Here is a 14,394-nt window from a genome sequence, read left to right as displayed (position 1 = left end):
AATCCCGCTTAGGCCATGGTGTTATGCATCATTCTTTCAACATTCATTTCATTTCTAAGTTTCCTTTAGGCTAAAGGATAAAGTTGTGGAACATAGAACTCAAATACGAACGAATATATCCTGGAATTACAGGCACTATCTGACGTTCCCCTCAGATCAATTATCTTGCCTCTCATGGTCTATTCTTTAACGACTAAATAAACGTAGTAAGTTTCTAAACACTGACATACTATGAATTTTAGTCAGGCTGTTGTTCGTTTCAAGGTCCCAGCACTGACTACTGTAGAGGGCTAGTTAATTGTAATATCTGTAAAATGTATGCAGCTAGTAGTTTGAAGGTTATCAGACAGCACGACGAGTGTATTACTTTGTGGATAACAGTTTGAACCTACAACGCCAGGACAATGCCAATGAACGCGTATTGTGCAATTAAGCACTGTGAGCATGGATGTACAGTATAATGGGCCTCCAAGATGCCTGATGTCCTTCCGGCAATATTTTCGCTCGCGTAAGTAGCAGTGATGGGTTGAAACCTTTAGGGACACTTCGTCCACCTAATAGGACGGGGCGATGTACCCACAGTCCTTTTCAGGTTATATAAATCTTTTAGTGAAGATCGAAATCATATTTATCTGTTGATAAAAGGGAGTAAGGTAGCCTATGTAAAAAGCTTTATGTTGCGAGTACATTGCTATTTATCTGCCCCACTGCCGCTGTTGTGAGGTTTACTCTTTAGTTTTCAAGGCTGTGTACGATGTTGTGAAAAGTAAATTTCAACAATAATAATAAGTCACCAAAACCACGTAGGGACGTGTGGTGACCCTAAAGTGGCCGGCCCATCGGTAATGCGCAAAGCGGGAGGCACAATTTTCACACCATATGCGCTTTCCGCATAAGAAAACGCTTGAACTTGAAGAATTGTTCATGGCGCCCTAACTGACAGAACGTTGACTGCCAGTGTGATTATATCTACCGTGACACCCATGCGACGGCACAAATTATAAATAAGCGATGGTTGAAAGTAAGTCTACATTTCTGCGTTCTGCACGGTTGGGATTCATAGTAACAACTATAACTCATTCCACTAAGATTATAGGAAATCAAAACACATACACCCTATTCCACTCCTTTTTTCACTCGGAAAGGGGAAAACAAGTTGTTGGTCTCGTCAAGGAAGAATTTTTTTAAAGATACAATATCATGTCAGATCTAAATTTTCCTCGTGTCATTGTTCTTTCTAGTCACTATGAACTACTATAACACATTTAACTTTTAACTTTAAAGGAATTATTTATTATTATTTATATATTAAATATTTGATTTTAGTCGAATTGTATATTAGGACAAAATTATCGTACGAATCTATATATTGTATCGTAGAAAGCACGCTGTCAATTTTCAACCTTCTCACCGTTTGTCATTCCAACATTATTTCAGAACCCTGACTATCACATAATTGGTAAGTGTATAATAAAATTTTCAATTATACTACAAGATATGTACTTAACTCACTAATACAGATTAATGTAATAAAGTGTTTTAAAAATGAGGTGCTATTATGGAAGTTATAATTAATTATTTAGCCATACGTAACATTCAATACTTGCGTGTACGGAATTTGAGAGTGGACGGAGGAATACCAAAATTCAGGTTTATAAGAAATTATCGTATCACCACGTTATCGTGCGTGAGTGTAGTGGGAAGAAGAATTGTTTTGATCTGCTATCAGTTTATCTGGAATGAACAATAGATATGTGTCTGTAGAGTACAAGCGGAAAATTCCACCGCGTGTTCCCATTCCCCATACAGGACCCACACTTAGTACAGCAAGAAGGCAATGAGCTACACATCCCACTCACCTTTGGTCTTTATTCATGAGAGTATGTCTAGTGCGTGACGATCTTTGTCCTTCGATCTTATCTGCGGCATACTATCTTCCAGGAAAATAACGCGCGACAGCATGCCTCCAGGATAATCGTGTTACGCTATACCCTTCTACCCTGGACTACTATAACTCCGGAGTATTGCGGGACAGCGTTTCACAACGAGCAGGGCTCCGGTAACGACCATCGCCTAGCTACACCAACGTGAGATATTATACCCCGGACAAATATTCCATATATGCACAACCGTTTACCTAGTACAATAATTACTTGTGTAGCCGCACAACGTGGTTGGTTACACGTGATATTAAGTTAAGTACTGTTATGTTTTTGAACACCCTGTATAACATTCGGGACGCCCCACTGGGGCCATGTTGGGATCACTACCACAATTACCCTTTTCTTGAATCCCAACTTTGGGTCTGATTCATGAATTCCAACTGGATAATCTTAAATACACTTCCACCAGTGCAATGGGATTATTTCCAAAGCCCCGTATATTGTTACTTTGTCCTAGGATTGAAAAGGCCAATGAAGTATTCGGACTAATATATGACTGCGCTTTAAAAAAAAAAAAAAAAAATCCTCTTGAAGAATTAACAATAATACATAAATTGTACAGGTTTCACATTGAATTTCAGGTATTGATCTCCTTGACTTTTTCTGAATTTCTATGACTAAATAAGCAGATTCTCATTGACTCACGACCACTATCATGGATAAGTTTAGAAAAACATCACTCTTTTAAATTGGCCTTCACTATTCTCAACGCTTCATTTTATTTATTTACTTATTTATTTATTATTATTATTTTTTTTAATACAATATGAACCTACTTTCATATTGCAAACATTTTGAATTTATAAGTCACTCTTCTTGTATTTGGAATACAATAAAACTCAGCAATCTAAATACACTCATAAAGAAGTAAACATTTATCATAATTTCGCCTATCTCTTTATCTACGAACAAGGAACCTAACTTAATTTTTTTTTCTTTTGTAACACTTCAATTTTTGAATTAATTTATTCATCTTTCAAAGCTTGAGTTTTAACACATTTGCACTTTCTCACTTTTATTTTTATTTAAAATCATCTTTCCGAATCTCTGTTCTACATATCTTCTATGGGGAGCTATATATATATATATATATATATATATATATATACACAAAAAACTGTTCTTCCAAATGCAGCAAATTTTCCTGGCTTTTCTTGATCTTCCCTGACTTTCAAGGTCAATGTGAATCTTGTTATATTGATTTTTTTCAGCATATAGGTGCAAATTGCAGCTAAAAGTAGAACATATCAGAAAATACCTAGCACAGATTGGTGCATGCTTTTTTTCATTAGTAATCACTTAATAGTATATACGTTTACAAGCATACTATAAACCTGTATGCAGTTTGTAGGTAGGCACCAAGAAAATTATAAGTATAGAAGGAATAAGGGTGAAACAATTATAGGCATAGTCCATATCAATTCAGATACGGGAATTACCTTCATACTCTCAGATGCTACTGGATTTAACAGATGTTAAAATTTAGGATGAAGTAAGAAACTGGTTGTTTTATTATTTACTTACATTTTATTTTTATCTATTTATTTATTTATTCATTTGTTGTTTTGTTTTATCCAAAAGAACTCCTAACCCGAGATACAAGGCGCCACTTCTAACGTGCAATTTTTGACAAAATATTAAAAAGTTCTATTACTGAAACGTTCACAATATTTTGTTGCTTTCCATTTTATTTCAAAGATAACGACTTACTGATCCAAATGATATCCTCCGTTCGGGAATATGTGCCATTCTCGTGCTGTAGCCTTCTGTTTTTTAAATAATAATAATAATAATAATAATTATATATATATATATATTCAACCCAAAAATGTTTGTCTTGTGACTGTTTATGACATTTCCTGAAAAGGAGAACTTCCACTTTTGAGTTTAACAGGTTTTATAAACAGTGTTCATGTTTTCAACTTTCATAGGTAATGGGTTGAATGCATTTAAAAAAGTCTCAGAAACACCAATCTCAAAAACTCTTGATTGGATTGGACTGGACTTGAGTTAACGTTCCGTTCAGTAGCGAGGCTATACAAGACATGAATCTACTGCTTATCGTAGGATCCGAACTACATGAGCTTCCACCAGGTCAAAAATTCTGAAAATTGTACACGAGTTTTATCTCTTGATGTATTACATATCCTAAAAAAGAGAACACGCGACTTTGGTTTTGTAATTTTTCGTAATGGTTTTGTCAAAAAATTCACTCTCGAACCAATGTGCTTAATGTGATGGGGAATAAAAACGATAAATTAAACAAAATTGGAACTGCTGAAATGTTTTTATTCTTTTCGATTTTCTTTGCCTTCCAAATCATAAAAGATCTAGAACAATCTAAATTATTCCAGAATGTAATAGAACCTTCTAGAACCATCCAGATGATTCCAGTATGTAAGAGAATCTTCTAGAACCATTCAGATAATTACACAACGTAACAGAACCTTCTACATTTTGGAACCATTCAGATAATTCTGTGTGTTTTGTTTAGCATATAACAGGAAAGACACATTAAGTCGCAGTTCAGTTGTTAATAGGCCACCAAAGTCTGGAGTTCACCAAATTTGTTGACCAGCAGTATATATAAGCCTTTGTGATTATTCTACTGACTGATTGCGTTGTAGGGTGCTTTGTGGAAAGGAATGAGTCTTATATGTCTTCTGACTGGGGCCACAGGAAAGTAAAGTATGCTGAATATTTGCATATCCATAAAAGATTGATAAAAGACTTGCAAGCAAACAGACTTTCTTCAGGTTGGAATTGCTCATTTCAAAATTCTGTTTTGAAGTCAAGATGTTTCCAGTGGTAACTTTCTGTATTCTGGCAGAACATCAACAACAAGAAATCACCATGGTGTGAATGATGAAAATTTTGTATCTGCAGAAGAATTAAGTTCCCTGAATCAATCAGATATATACGTTTGTGTTAGCCCTGTTAAGAAACATGGTCAGTGAAGTTAAGTCGTAAGTTGTATGAATCAAGAAAGCAAAACGAATTTACTGTAGTGGTGGATGAGTACTCCAAATCAAAACTGACCGAACTCTTCGAAGTAGAAATTTTATCTTCAGAAGAAAATGAAACACAAGAAGCTTGTGCAACTTGCCGGGAATTTGTATCAAATATCCATTTAGATGTTAAATCGTGTGAATCCTACAATGAAAAGGTTTAAGTTCTAACAGTTCTAACAATGTCCTTTTCAAAAGTACAAATTTTTCAACCACATTCCATCTGCAACAAAATACAATGGGGAACAAAACAAATGCGAAACCTGCAAAAGAAGTGTTTGGAAAACCAGAAAGCACATGTTCAAATTGCATAGCTATTTTATGCAAAAGGTCAATGGGACTGTTCTCGCCAGAAAAAAAAAAAAAAAAAAAAAAAAAAAAAAAAAAAAAAAAAAAAGTGAAAAGATACATGATCTGCAGTATTACAGAAACTTACGCCATATATAAGAAGGAATATTTAGTATCTCACATTGGAAAATCAAAACTCAATGCACTAGGACCTAAGTAGGTGTTCCCATACCCACTTAGAGATGTTGTTTGTTTATGTGTGTATTATGCCAATTTTGAGTTTTCCATGGTAGCTTTGAAGAGCTCACCTGAAGGCATGACATACCAGTATGTCCCCTTGGCTGTATGTTTGAAGTCGTTAGTAGTCTGTGATGTATAACGAGAGACTTGTTTATTTCAGGAATGTGGTGACTGCCCTGGAAAAGGAGGACTAGCCTTAGAGACACTTAGTTTGCAAAACATTGCAAATGTCTCTTCTGAGGTTATATATGCAACATGGGAAGAAAATAAATTCTTCAAGAAAATTGTTGCCATTGATACCTTCATTGACAAACTTGGGAAATGGACAGTAAAACACAACATTTTCAAGAAATTGCAACGACACATTGCAGAAGTGAAGGAGTGTGGTAAGACTGAACAATCGTGTTTAGTGTTTCACTGTGAGTTTGCTAAGAGCTGATTTGTGAAAGTACAAAAGTGGGGTAGTGACCAAATTTCCATTTTACAGGAGCCACATATTTTCAAAAAGAAAGCACAAGTGCTGAAGTTGTAGTAAGTGATAACAGAAAACATAACCCATATGCATTGCTGACAATACGCAAAATTCCTCAATAGCTACAATCACAGGCAAGAAAAAATCATCATTATTTCTGACGGCTACCCTAGCAACTTCAAAAAATCGTTACCAACTGTTTGAATTGACAGAGTCACTTGCGCCAATGGAGTGAATATACAGAGCTGCTGATCATCGGAAGGAGCCTTTAGATAGCGTAAGGGGCCTGCCGAAGCACCACGCTACAAAACATACTATAATCTTTCCAGCCAGGGTTGGCTGGTTTAAACCAGCTAGGTTTAAAAAAAAAAAAAAAAAAAAAAAAAAAAAAGTGTTTTAAACCAAAAAGCGAAAAGTGTTCGTAAAAGTGTAAGTCTTCGTAAAAACTTGATGGACACACATTTGTGAGTTATCGCGTTCCACTCCCGTATATTATTCTTATTATATTCAGACCTAAATTCCTCATTCATTACTAAAGGGGATTATACTACAAAAGCAACTTTTGTTTTTTGTATAAGTTTATGAATGTTTCTTATGTGATTTTTTTTATAGTTTGTTATTATTATTATTATTATTATGCAGTTGCAATCAAAGAAAAATTCTAAATATTGTTTCGTTCCAATAATGCTTACTATTGATAAAATACATCGAAATGCCGTACTTTTTTTTGGAGGGGGGAGGGCGTCATATAAACCGCACGAGAGGCATTTTTCAAATCAGAAGTATCTCTGGTATCTATTTATGTATAAATGGGTCTAAGTGGACTCAAATAATTCGTATTTTTATTCACTTTTCGTACTAATACGCAAATTAAGTCGTATTTCTTTAACTTGGAATAATAAAAGTCGTAGTGAACTAACTTGGACTAAATTAGTTCTTTGTACTCTGCAGTATTTTGAAATTGTCCATATGTAAATCTGTATAATGGTTTCACTTGTGCAACTGTTTATCTTTTTGTCCTGAAATGAGTCCTGACAATTATATTAACAATTATGTAAAGATCAGTACAACGTATTTTTTATCAGGAGTTCTTCGTGAGTGAGTCGGCAGACGTATCGCAGTTGTGGCCAATTAGTCCCGGTTTCGAGTCCAAATGGAGGACAGTTTCCTTCAGATGTAAGCTGAGAAGCGGTTGAATTCCGCTTTAAGCTTATGTGACCCTTTCCAACATAACCCGGTTGTTGCATAATAACACCAAGGCGAAACAAATTTATTTCTGTCTATATGTGATATAAATACATAAAGCAAATTATTTAAACCATAAAACCTGGTTTGAACAAAACCAACCCTGTTTTTTTTTTTTTTTTTTTTTCAATAAAAACCATGGTTTTTGCCAACCCTGTTTCCAGCACAAGCATAGTTGCAATTCAGATTTTACAAGAGTGAGAAATTAACATCAACAGTCTTCATTTTGTTGCTCAAAAAGGAAGCTGAAGAATTCCACCAGCAGAAAATAGAAGAATGATCCATCAAAACTACTCCTGTGAGAAGAATTAATAAGTTATATGTCTGGATTCACAGTGATGGGCAAACTTTATTACACGAACTTTAAAGAGCAAGAAGAAATTTCATTTGTTTAACCAAAATCTCAGAAACAGGACAATATTCAGATTCACAACCAAAAAAAAGGAATATCTGTGGCTTGTGCGTGTGACTGTGACTGGGGCTTGCAAAAGCAATTTTGAGTTAAATGAAATCGTCGTGAGTTCTATGCTACCACATGGACAGGTTACTGGATATGAATTTCCACCTGCAAGACAGCAACAGTGCTCACTTTCAATTCCTGATGTTTTCAAGATTGTGGGTGTCCCAGTTCGTGTAGGCTTAACAGGGAACCACCACTCAATATCAAAGTGATATTGATGCAGTTGAACACATTTTTACTTCATCGAATTGCTTATTTCACTTCTAAGCAAAGTGCACAGAAGTGGTTGTGATTTGGAAGCCTTAATTAATATAATTTGGAACTTGAACATGTATTTTGGAAGCTTTAGTATTTTTAGAAGCTGTGTGTTACTCATCTTTCTGCGGAATTAAAATGTAATATCAAACAAGATTACATTGTCATTTCATGATATCAATATAAGAGAATGTAGTAATGGAAACTGATTTAATGTATGGCATAATTTTCAATTATTTGTAAAGCCTCAAAAGTGGAAGCTCTCTTTTTCAGAGCATAACTGTATGGTACTGATCAACATTCACAATATATATATTCTTGAGATTGGCATTTATAATTAACATATATATAATCTCGAAAACCATTTCAGAAAGCTACAGCACAAGAACTTCGGAACAATTATATTTGAATCAGTAAATTGTGATTTTTCAAATTATACAAAAAAACAACCACAGAGAGTATTTTAAGTTTTCCGAAAGTTGAACAAATTACTTGGACAAGACATAAAAAAAAAAAAACCCTCTTACATTGGGATTAAATGCTACTCAAGTTTAACTAACCTAACCTTTCCCACTCTACCTAAACTAATCTACGCTAAAACATACTGAGATCTACTCTGCGGCACAAATGCAGAGTATCCTTTAGTCTCTCCCCCAATCTTGTACATATAAGATTTTCAGTGCTACTTACTTTACAAAATATGAGGATTAGAAGCCCCGCAGGGTTCGCTTTTTCTATCTTTATCACAATTTAGACACAAACAAGATAATTGGTTCTGGAGCCATAAAACGAGTTGGGGGAGATTCTAAATGCAAACCTGAAGGCCTTACTTTGTCCTGAATTTCAGTAACAGCTGAAGATGTCACGGAAAGGTTTTTCTCTTTGCATGAATTCCTACTTCTAATAAGGAAAAAATAGTTTTTTAAAATAAATTATTTTGACAGTATCCGTCAACTTTACCTGTGCCCGCTGGGGTATCGAAATGCGCAGACAAGAATCGTACAGAAAGCACGGGGATAGTGTTTTCACTAAATAAATATGACATATGAATTTGACCCCGTATGCTTAATCTGTTCGGTATGGGAGTGTACTTTCTCCCTGCCTGGATTTATTCAATAATTGCTATATAGAGAACCCCGCCCCTGTGATATTACACTATGATGGTCAATTATACTCGCAAAAGTTTCTTAAAGCTCTTACCAAATAAATCATCGAATCCTAATGCAACATCTTCGAGATTGCCTTCCTTATCAGGCACTTTTATGGAAGTAATAGTCCCACCAAATGTTACAATTTGAACACTCATCCCATTTTTGTTTGTCAAAGTAAATCTTCGAACTATTTCTGTTTCTCCCTGATCATTTTTGAGGAAACCAAATCCATCCTCAACAAGTTCCACGTCAGAATTCATTTCTTCTGGCTCTAAGAAAAACCGATCTAACAGAAAGCGAATAATGGTTGATATTTTTATTATCTGCCTGCCACAAAGTAGAAACTTTATGATAAGATAACAGGTACTTATAGAGGTGAGTAAGTTTGCCCGTTTACATGAGCAAGTTTTACTTTTATCCTCAAATCCAAGCAACACAACAAAACAAATACACTAAGCTTGATAAATCTATGCGATAAAAACAATGTGTGAACATGTAAGTGCAAAAGGACGATTATGATACAGTTAAACCGGCTAATTTTGAAGTGTTACCAACTGTGAAATAGGAAGTTTCACTATCATGAAATTTTTACATAACATTGATTATTTACTTTGGTTATAAAAACAGATGTCAATTAAGAAAATTTTCAGCTTGAATGACTCTATTTTATTATTGATAAAGACATTTGAAGAGATAAAATAAAATTTAATTGTAGGAGTTTATATTACTCTTTCCGTATCTAGCAGAGGAGCCTAGTTCAAGAACAAGAACAGAGGAGACAAGCGCGTATCACATTGACAAGATTATTACATTGTGCTTCTCTAAACAACTGTTAGTGTTTATTACAGTAAATAAATGTTCTATTTTCTCTCAGAATCGAAAACTGAACTCGACTCAAATCACAAAGGATATATCCTTTGTCTGTGACTCAAATGCTCATGTAAACTGTCAGGTAGTTTGGTAACAAGAGTGTAAAAATTATGTTGTATTGAAACATTGTGGGTGAAATCAAGAGTAAAATTGATAAGACGTGGAGGAGGAAAAATTAAACTAATTAATTTCACAATGATAGAATTAACCGTGTAATAAGTAGTGATTCAGACTTGAATTCTTTTACTTGTGTATTGTGATATAACGATTGTGGATTAGTGTTCTCTGCATTTGATAATTTTTACGATCAGTAGTACAAGGATCATAACATTAAATACAAGGATTAATAATAAATCTAATAATAACTTATTTTATGTTTTTGTAGTGTGGAAAACTTTTAGAATACATTAGACAGAGATGAGATATACATATTGTGGTGATATGTTCATTTATGAAACTAATTGGAAAAGTCATGGTACTGGAATGTCGGACTTCGATGATGTATTTCAATCACGGTGGAATTCTGCTCTGGAAAATGGATATTTTCGATATCGGTTGAAAATTCATGATGAGAAGATTTTGGTTGGAAAGTACAATTTCTTAGCTCAGGTTTGTGGTGCAACTATGATAGTCATATAAGTATCCCTATCCCGGTTTATATAAGTTATAAAAAGTAGGTGCTAATTAAGAATACGGTTGTCGTGTCTGAAAATTTGCAGGTAAGATCTGTTTACTCATGAAGAAAGAGGAGCAGACTTTACAATGCTCGCTCCAGAAATTAGAGATCATATTTTATTCATTTTAACAAAATGGGTCCAAACTTTCCTAATCCTAAACTAACCCGGCCTTAATCTACTCTACTCTTCTAAAGCGATCCTCGTCGATGTGCAGCTCGAGCAGCTATTGTAAAGTTTGGCCACTGCCACGGAGTAGATCTAAGATGGTTAGGTTAGTTAAGGTTAGGTTTGACATTTCTGAGGTTACTCTCCGGTACCGTACTTAACTCTCAAATTTACCCGAATAATGTTCAAGGTACTTGTTTATATAGGCGTAGAAAATGTAAGTCAACTGTGAAGATAGAAACGTTAAAAAATGTGGTTTATTACAATGCAATTGTAATATAACGCTAGCTTGTAGAATACTGTTTTTGTAGGGGACCATGTAGCACAGGTGGTTGCATGTTTTTCGCTTATTTTCTTTTATGTGCATCCTACCGTCACTGAGGCATCTGTTTCCCACGGACTGACCTTGCACAGGCCCTCCAGTTTCACGCTGCCCTAAATCGAGAAAGATGCAATGGCCTGCAGGAACACTATCGCGCGGACCTCTCTACGTCGCCCGTGCGTTGACATGATTAGATACAATTTTTGCTTTTAATGACCATCAACCACAAATAGTGGTTATTGCAGAATCCTTCTTATAGGATGTCATTACGCGGTATTTATACATGGTTAAGCCTTCCTAAAATAAATCTGCACCTAAAAGTGCAACTTCTCACATAGAAAACAATGTTTCGTCAAGAGAGAACTAAATATACGGTATCGTAACATAATGTGTGATATTAGATTCTTAGCCTTCATGGGATGATTAATAAAAGTGAATGAAATTAATTTGTGCTTCTTCACCGGCAATCGAACTTGCGACCACGTGTATTGAGGCACACGCGCTAGCCACTACAGCAGAATGTTTCACTGACGAATAATTACTCTAATGTCGTGTAAGTTTACAGGCAAATTATAAATCTGTATGCTGTTGATGGTGATTTCCACTAAAATACGGATTTAATATTCAAATTCAAAGATAAAAGTAAAACATTGGTATAAACCAGGGTTGGCAAAAACCATGATTTTTATTTAAAAAACTAAAAAAACCGTTTTTTTTGTTTAAACCGGGTTTTTTTGGTTTAAACCAGGTTTTTATGGTTTAAATAATTTGCTCTATATATTCATATCATATATGGACAGAAATAAGTTTGTTTCGCCTTGATGTTATTATGCAACAACCGGGTTATGCTGGAAGGGGTCACATAAGCTTAAAGCGGAATAAAAACCGCTTCTCGAGTTACATCCGAGAAATTGTCCTCCATTTGAACTCGGAACCAGGACTAATTGGCCACAAATGCGATACGTCTGCCGACTCACTCACGAAGGAATCCTGATAAAAAGATACGTTGTACTGATCTTTACACGCTTCTCAATATAGCTGTCAAGAGTCATTTCAGAAGGACAAAAAGATAAACAGTTACACAAGTGAAACCATTACACAGAATTACATATGAACAATTTCAAAGTACTACGGAGTACAGAAGAACTAATTTAGTTCAAGTTAGTTAACAACGACTTTTATTGGTCCAAATTAAAGAAATACACCGAATTAATCTGCATATCAATAAGAAAAGTGAATAAAGATACGAATTATTTGAGTCCACTTTGGCTCAGACTCATTTATACATAAATAGATACCAAATATACTTATTTCACTAAATGCCTCTCGTGGGGTCTGTATGACGCCCCCCCCCCCCCCACACACACAAAAAGTACGGCATTTTCGATGTATTTTATCAATAGTAAACATTGAAACGCAACAATATTTAGAATTTTTCTTCGATTGCAATTACATAACAATAATAACAACTACAAAAAATCACAAAATAACATTTATAAACTTATAAAAAAAAAGTTGCTTTTGTAAAATAATCTTTTTGAGTAGTGAATGGGGAATTTAGGTCTGAATATAATACGAATAATATACGGGAGTGAAACGTGATAACCCACAAATGTGTGTTCATGAAGATTTTACAAACACTTACATTTTTACGAACATTTTTTTGTTTTTTGGTTTAAACCAGTTGGTTTTTTTGAAAAAACCAGCTGGTTTAAACCAGCCAACACTGGTATAAACACTCAATATTTGGAGATATCAGAGAGAGAAATTCCATCTGAATTTTCCACGAAACAAAAAACCGCAATCTTATTGGTGCACGTCACAAACGTATCTGACGACGACGTATTCATTTGCTCATCACAGATAATATGAATGATGCATAACTATAACTTTCTAAATTAATGCAAAGAACGGAACTATATAGTTGTGATCCGGTGGAACCTCGGTCGAAAAAGGGTAAAAGCTTTTTCAGGCTAGCCATCCTGAGTGAGGTTTTTTCTGGGTTTTCTTCATTTAGACGAGGCAAAGGCCGGGATGGTACCTAATATATAGGTCCCAGGCCGCTCCCTTCCTTTCCCAATCCTTTCTTCCTTCCATTTCCTCAAATAGTGTGATCGCTGAGGGACGTCATCCCTTAAACATGACGGGCTAACGTGGCCATAAATACCGAATGCCCAGAAATCTAATTCCTGAATCCTATATAGTTGTCTAAGAAATATTTCTGAAAACTTATTAATCAAGTTTACCAATTGTGTATTTCAATTTATACCCAATGGCAATTTTTTCTTCCCATAAACCAATATTAAAGTTTTCACTTCATATCATACCACTGATATACCGTGATGTATTTGTTACTTATCAAATAACTTTAATTGAAATAAAAGAAGAAAAGACAAAGACACAAGTGCATTATCTAAATATAGAAAAATTTCTTCAAAGGTAATTTCAAATCTTTGTGGTAATGGGTAATTTAAAGACAAATCTATTTTAGTTTGATTTGCGAATTATGTTGATTTCACGAGAATTTAAAATATAAAATTTATATACTGGGTGTGTCAGAGGGTGTTCAGTGTATCCAACTTCGTTATGAGTAAAGATACGAAAAATGCAAAAAAGAGGAAAGTTGTTGGAAATAAGATGTTTTCAATCTAAATGATAATATTTAAGCTCTTCTATGAAATTCTAGTTTCTAGTGGATACCAGTTGAGAGTCTCAGTGGTTCATCTTGCTTCTGTGAAATAGGTAGTTGGTGAAATTCGAGATGGGTAAGGTACAGACTCCTAGAACAGGAGCTGGCAACCTGTTTGTTCGGAAGTCTAGTAAATGTGAAGCCTTACCTCCTCCCTTCCCTTGGGCTTCTTATGTATTCTAAATGAGGGAGCCCTGTACATTTATGTACTTATGGAAAATTAGTAGAGAAATAGCATATCGACATGTACTCATTGAACAGTTCCAGTTTGAAGTTCTAGTGACTTACTAGTGTACATTTTATGCTTAAACAGGGTGTCTACTGGTCATGAAAGTCATGAAAGTCATGAAAAAGTCATATATTTTGCTTAGTGGTCATGAAAGTCATGAAAAAGTCCTTTATTTACCCAACTGGTCATGAAAATCTGAAATCTCAGAATATATTTTTATACTTCATACTTTTATACCTCATACTGCATGTACTGAAACAGTTGTATCAGGTCAGTAATTAAGAGAATTTCCCCCAACAGTTAGTGCTGGCTAACTGGTACTTTACTGTCTTCCTAGCTGCTCCCCATTTCATCTTCTAGTCTCTGTAATATAGTAACAA

The 14,394-nt window shown here is 34.8% G+C and overlaps 2 protein-coding genes across 4 annotated transcripts in view; one reads left to right on the top strand and one right to left on the bottom strand.

Moving 5' to 3' along the window:
- Positions 1 to 9,595, bottom strand: part of LOC145662559 (galactose mutarotase) — a 46,378-nt gene extending 36,783 nt beyond the window's left edge. Inside the window, exon 1 of one of the 2 annotated variants that reach the window (XM_081728239.1) lies at positions 9,112 to 9,595. In XM_081728239.1, the coding sequence (XP_081584365.1) occupies positions 9,112 to 9,322 (211 nt within the window). In that variant the 5' untranslated portion in view covers positions 9,323 to 9,595. Of the gene's footprint in view, positions 1 to 8,871; positions 9,016 to 9,111 lie in introns of those variants that run through there. The other variant, XM_081728241.1, reaches the window with a different exon arrangement.
- A 143-nt stretch (positions 9,596 to 9,738) lies between these two features.
- LOC145662558 (GDP-D-glucose phosphorylase 1) overlaps positions 9,739 to 14,394 on the top strand; it is a 59,696-nt gene continuing 55,040 nt past the window's right edge. Inside the window, exon 1 of one of the 2 annotated variants that reach the window (XM_081728238.1) lies at positions 9,739 to 10,541. In XM_081728238.1, coding sequence (XP_081584364.1) covers positions 10,350 to 10,541 — 192 coding nt within the window. In that variant the 5' untranslated portion in view covers positions 9,739 to 10,349. The remainder of the gene's footprint in view (positions 10,542 to 14,394) is intronic. The other variant, XM_081728237.1, reaches the window with a different exon arrangement.

Source organism: Thermobia domestica, chromosome 10, assembly GCF_964235325.1.
Source record: "Thermobia domestica chromosome 10, izTheDome1.hap1.1, whole genome shotgun sequence".
Lineage (NCBI taxonomy): Eukaryota > Metazoa > Arthropoda > Insecta > Zygentoma > Lepismatidae > Thermobia > Thermobia domestica.
The sequence above is the reverse complement of the archived record's forward strand: the minus strand, read 5'-3'. Positions and strand labels throughout refer to the sequence as shown.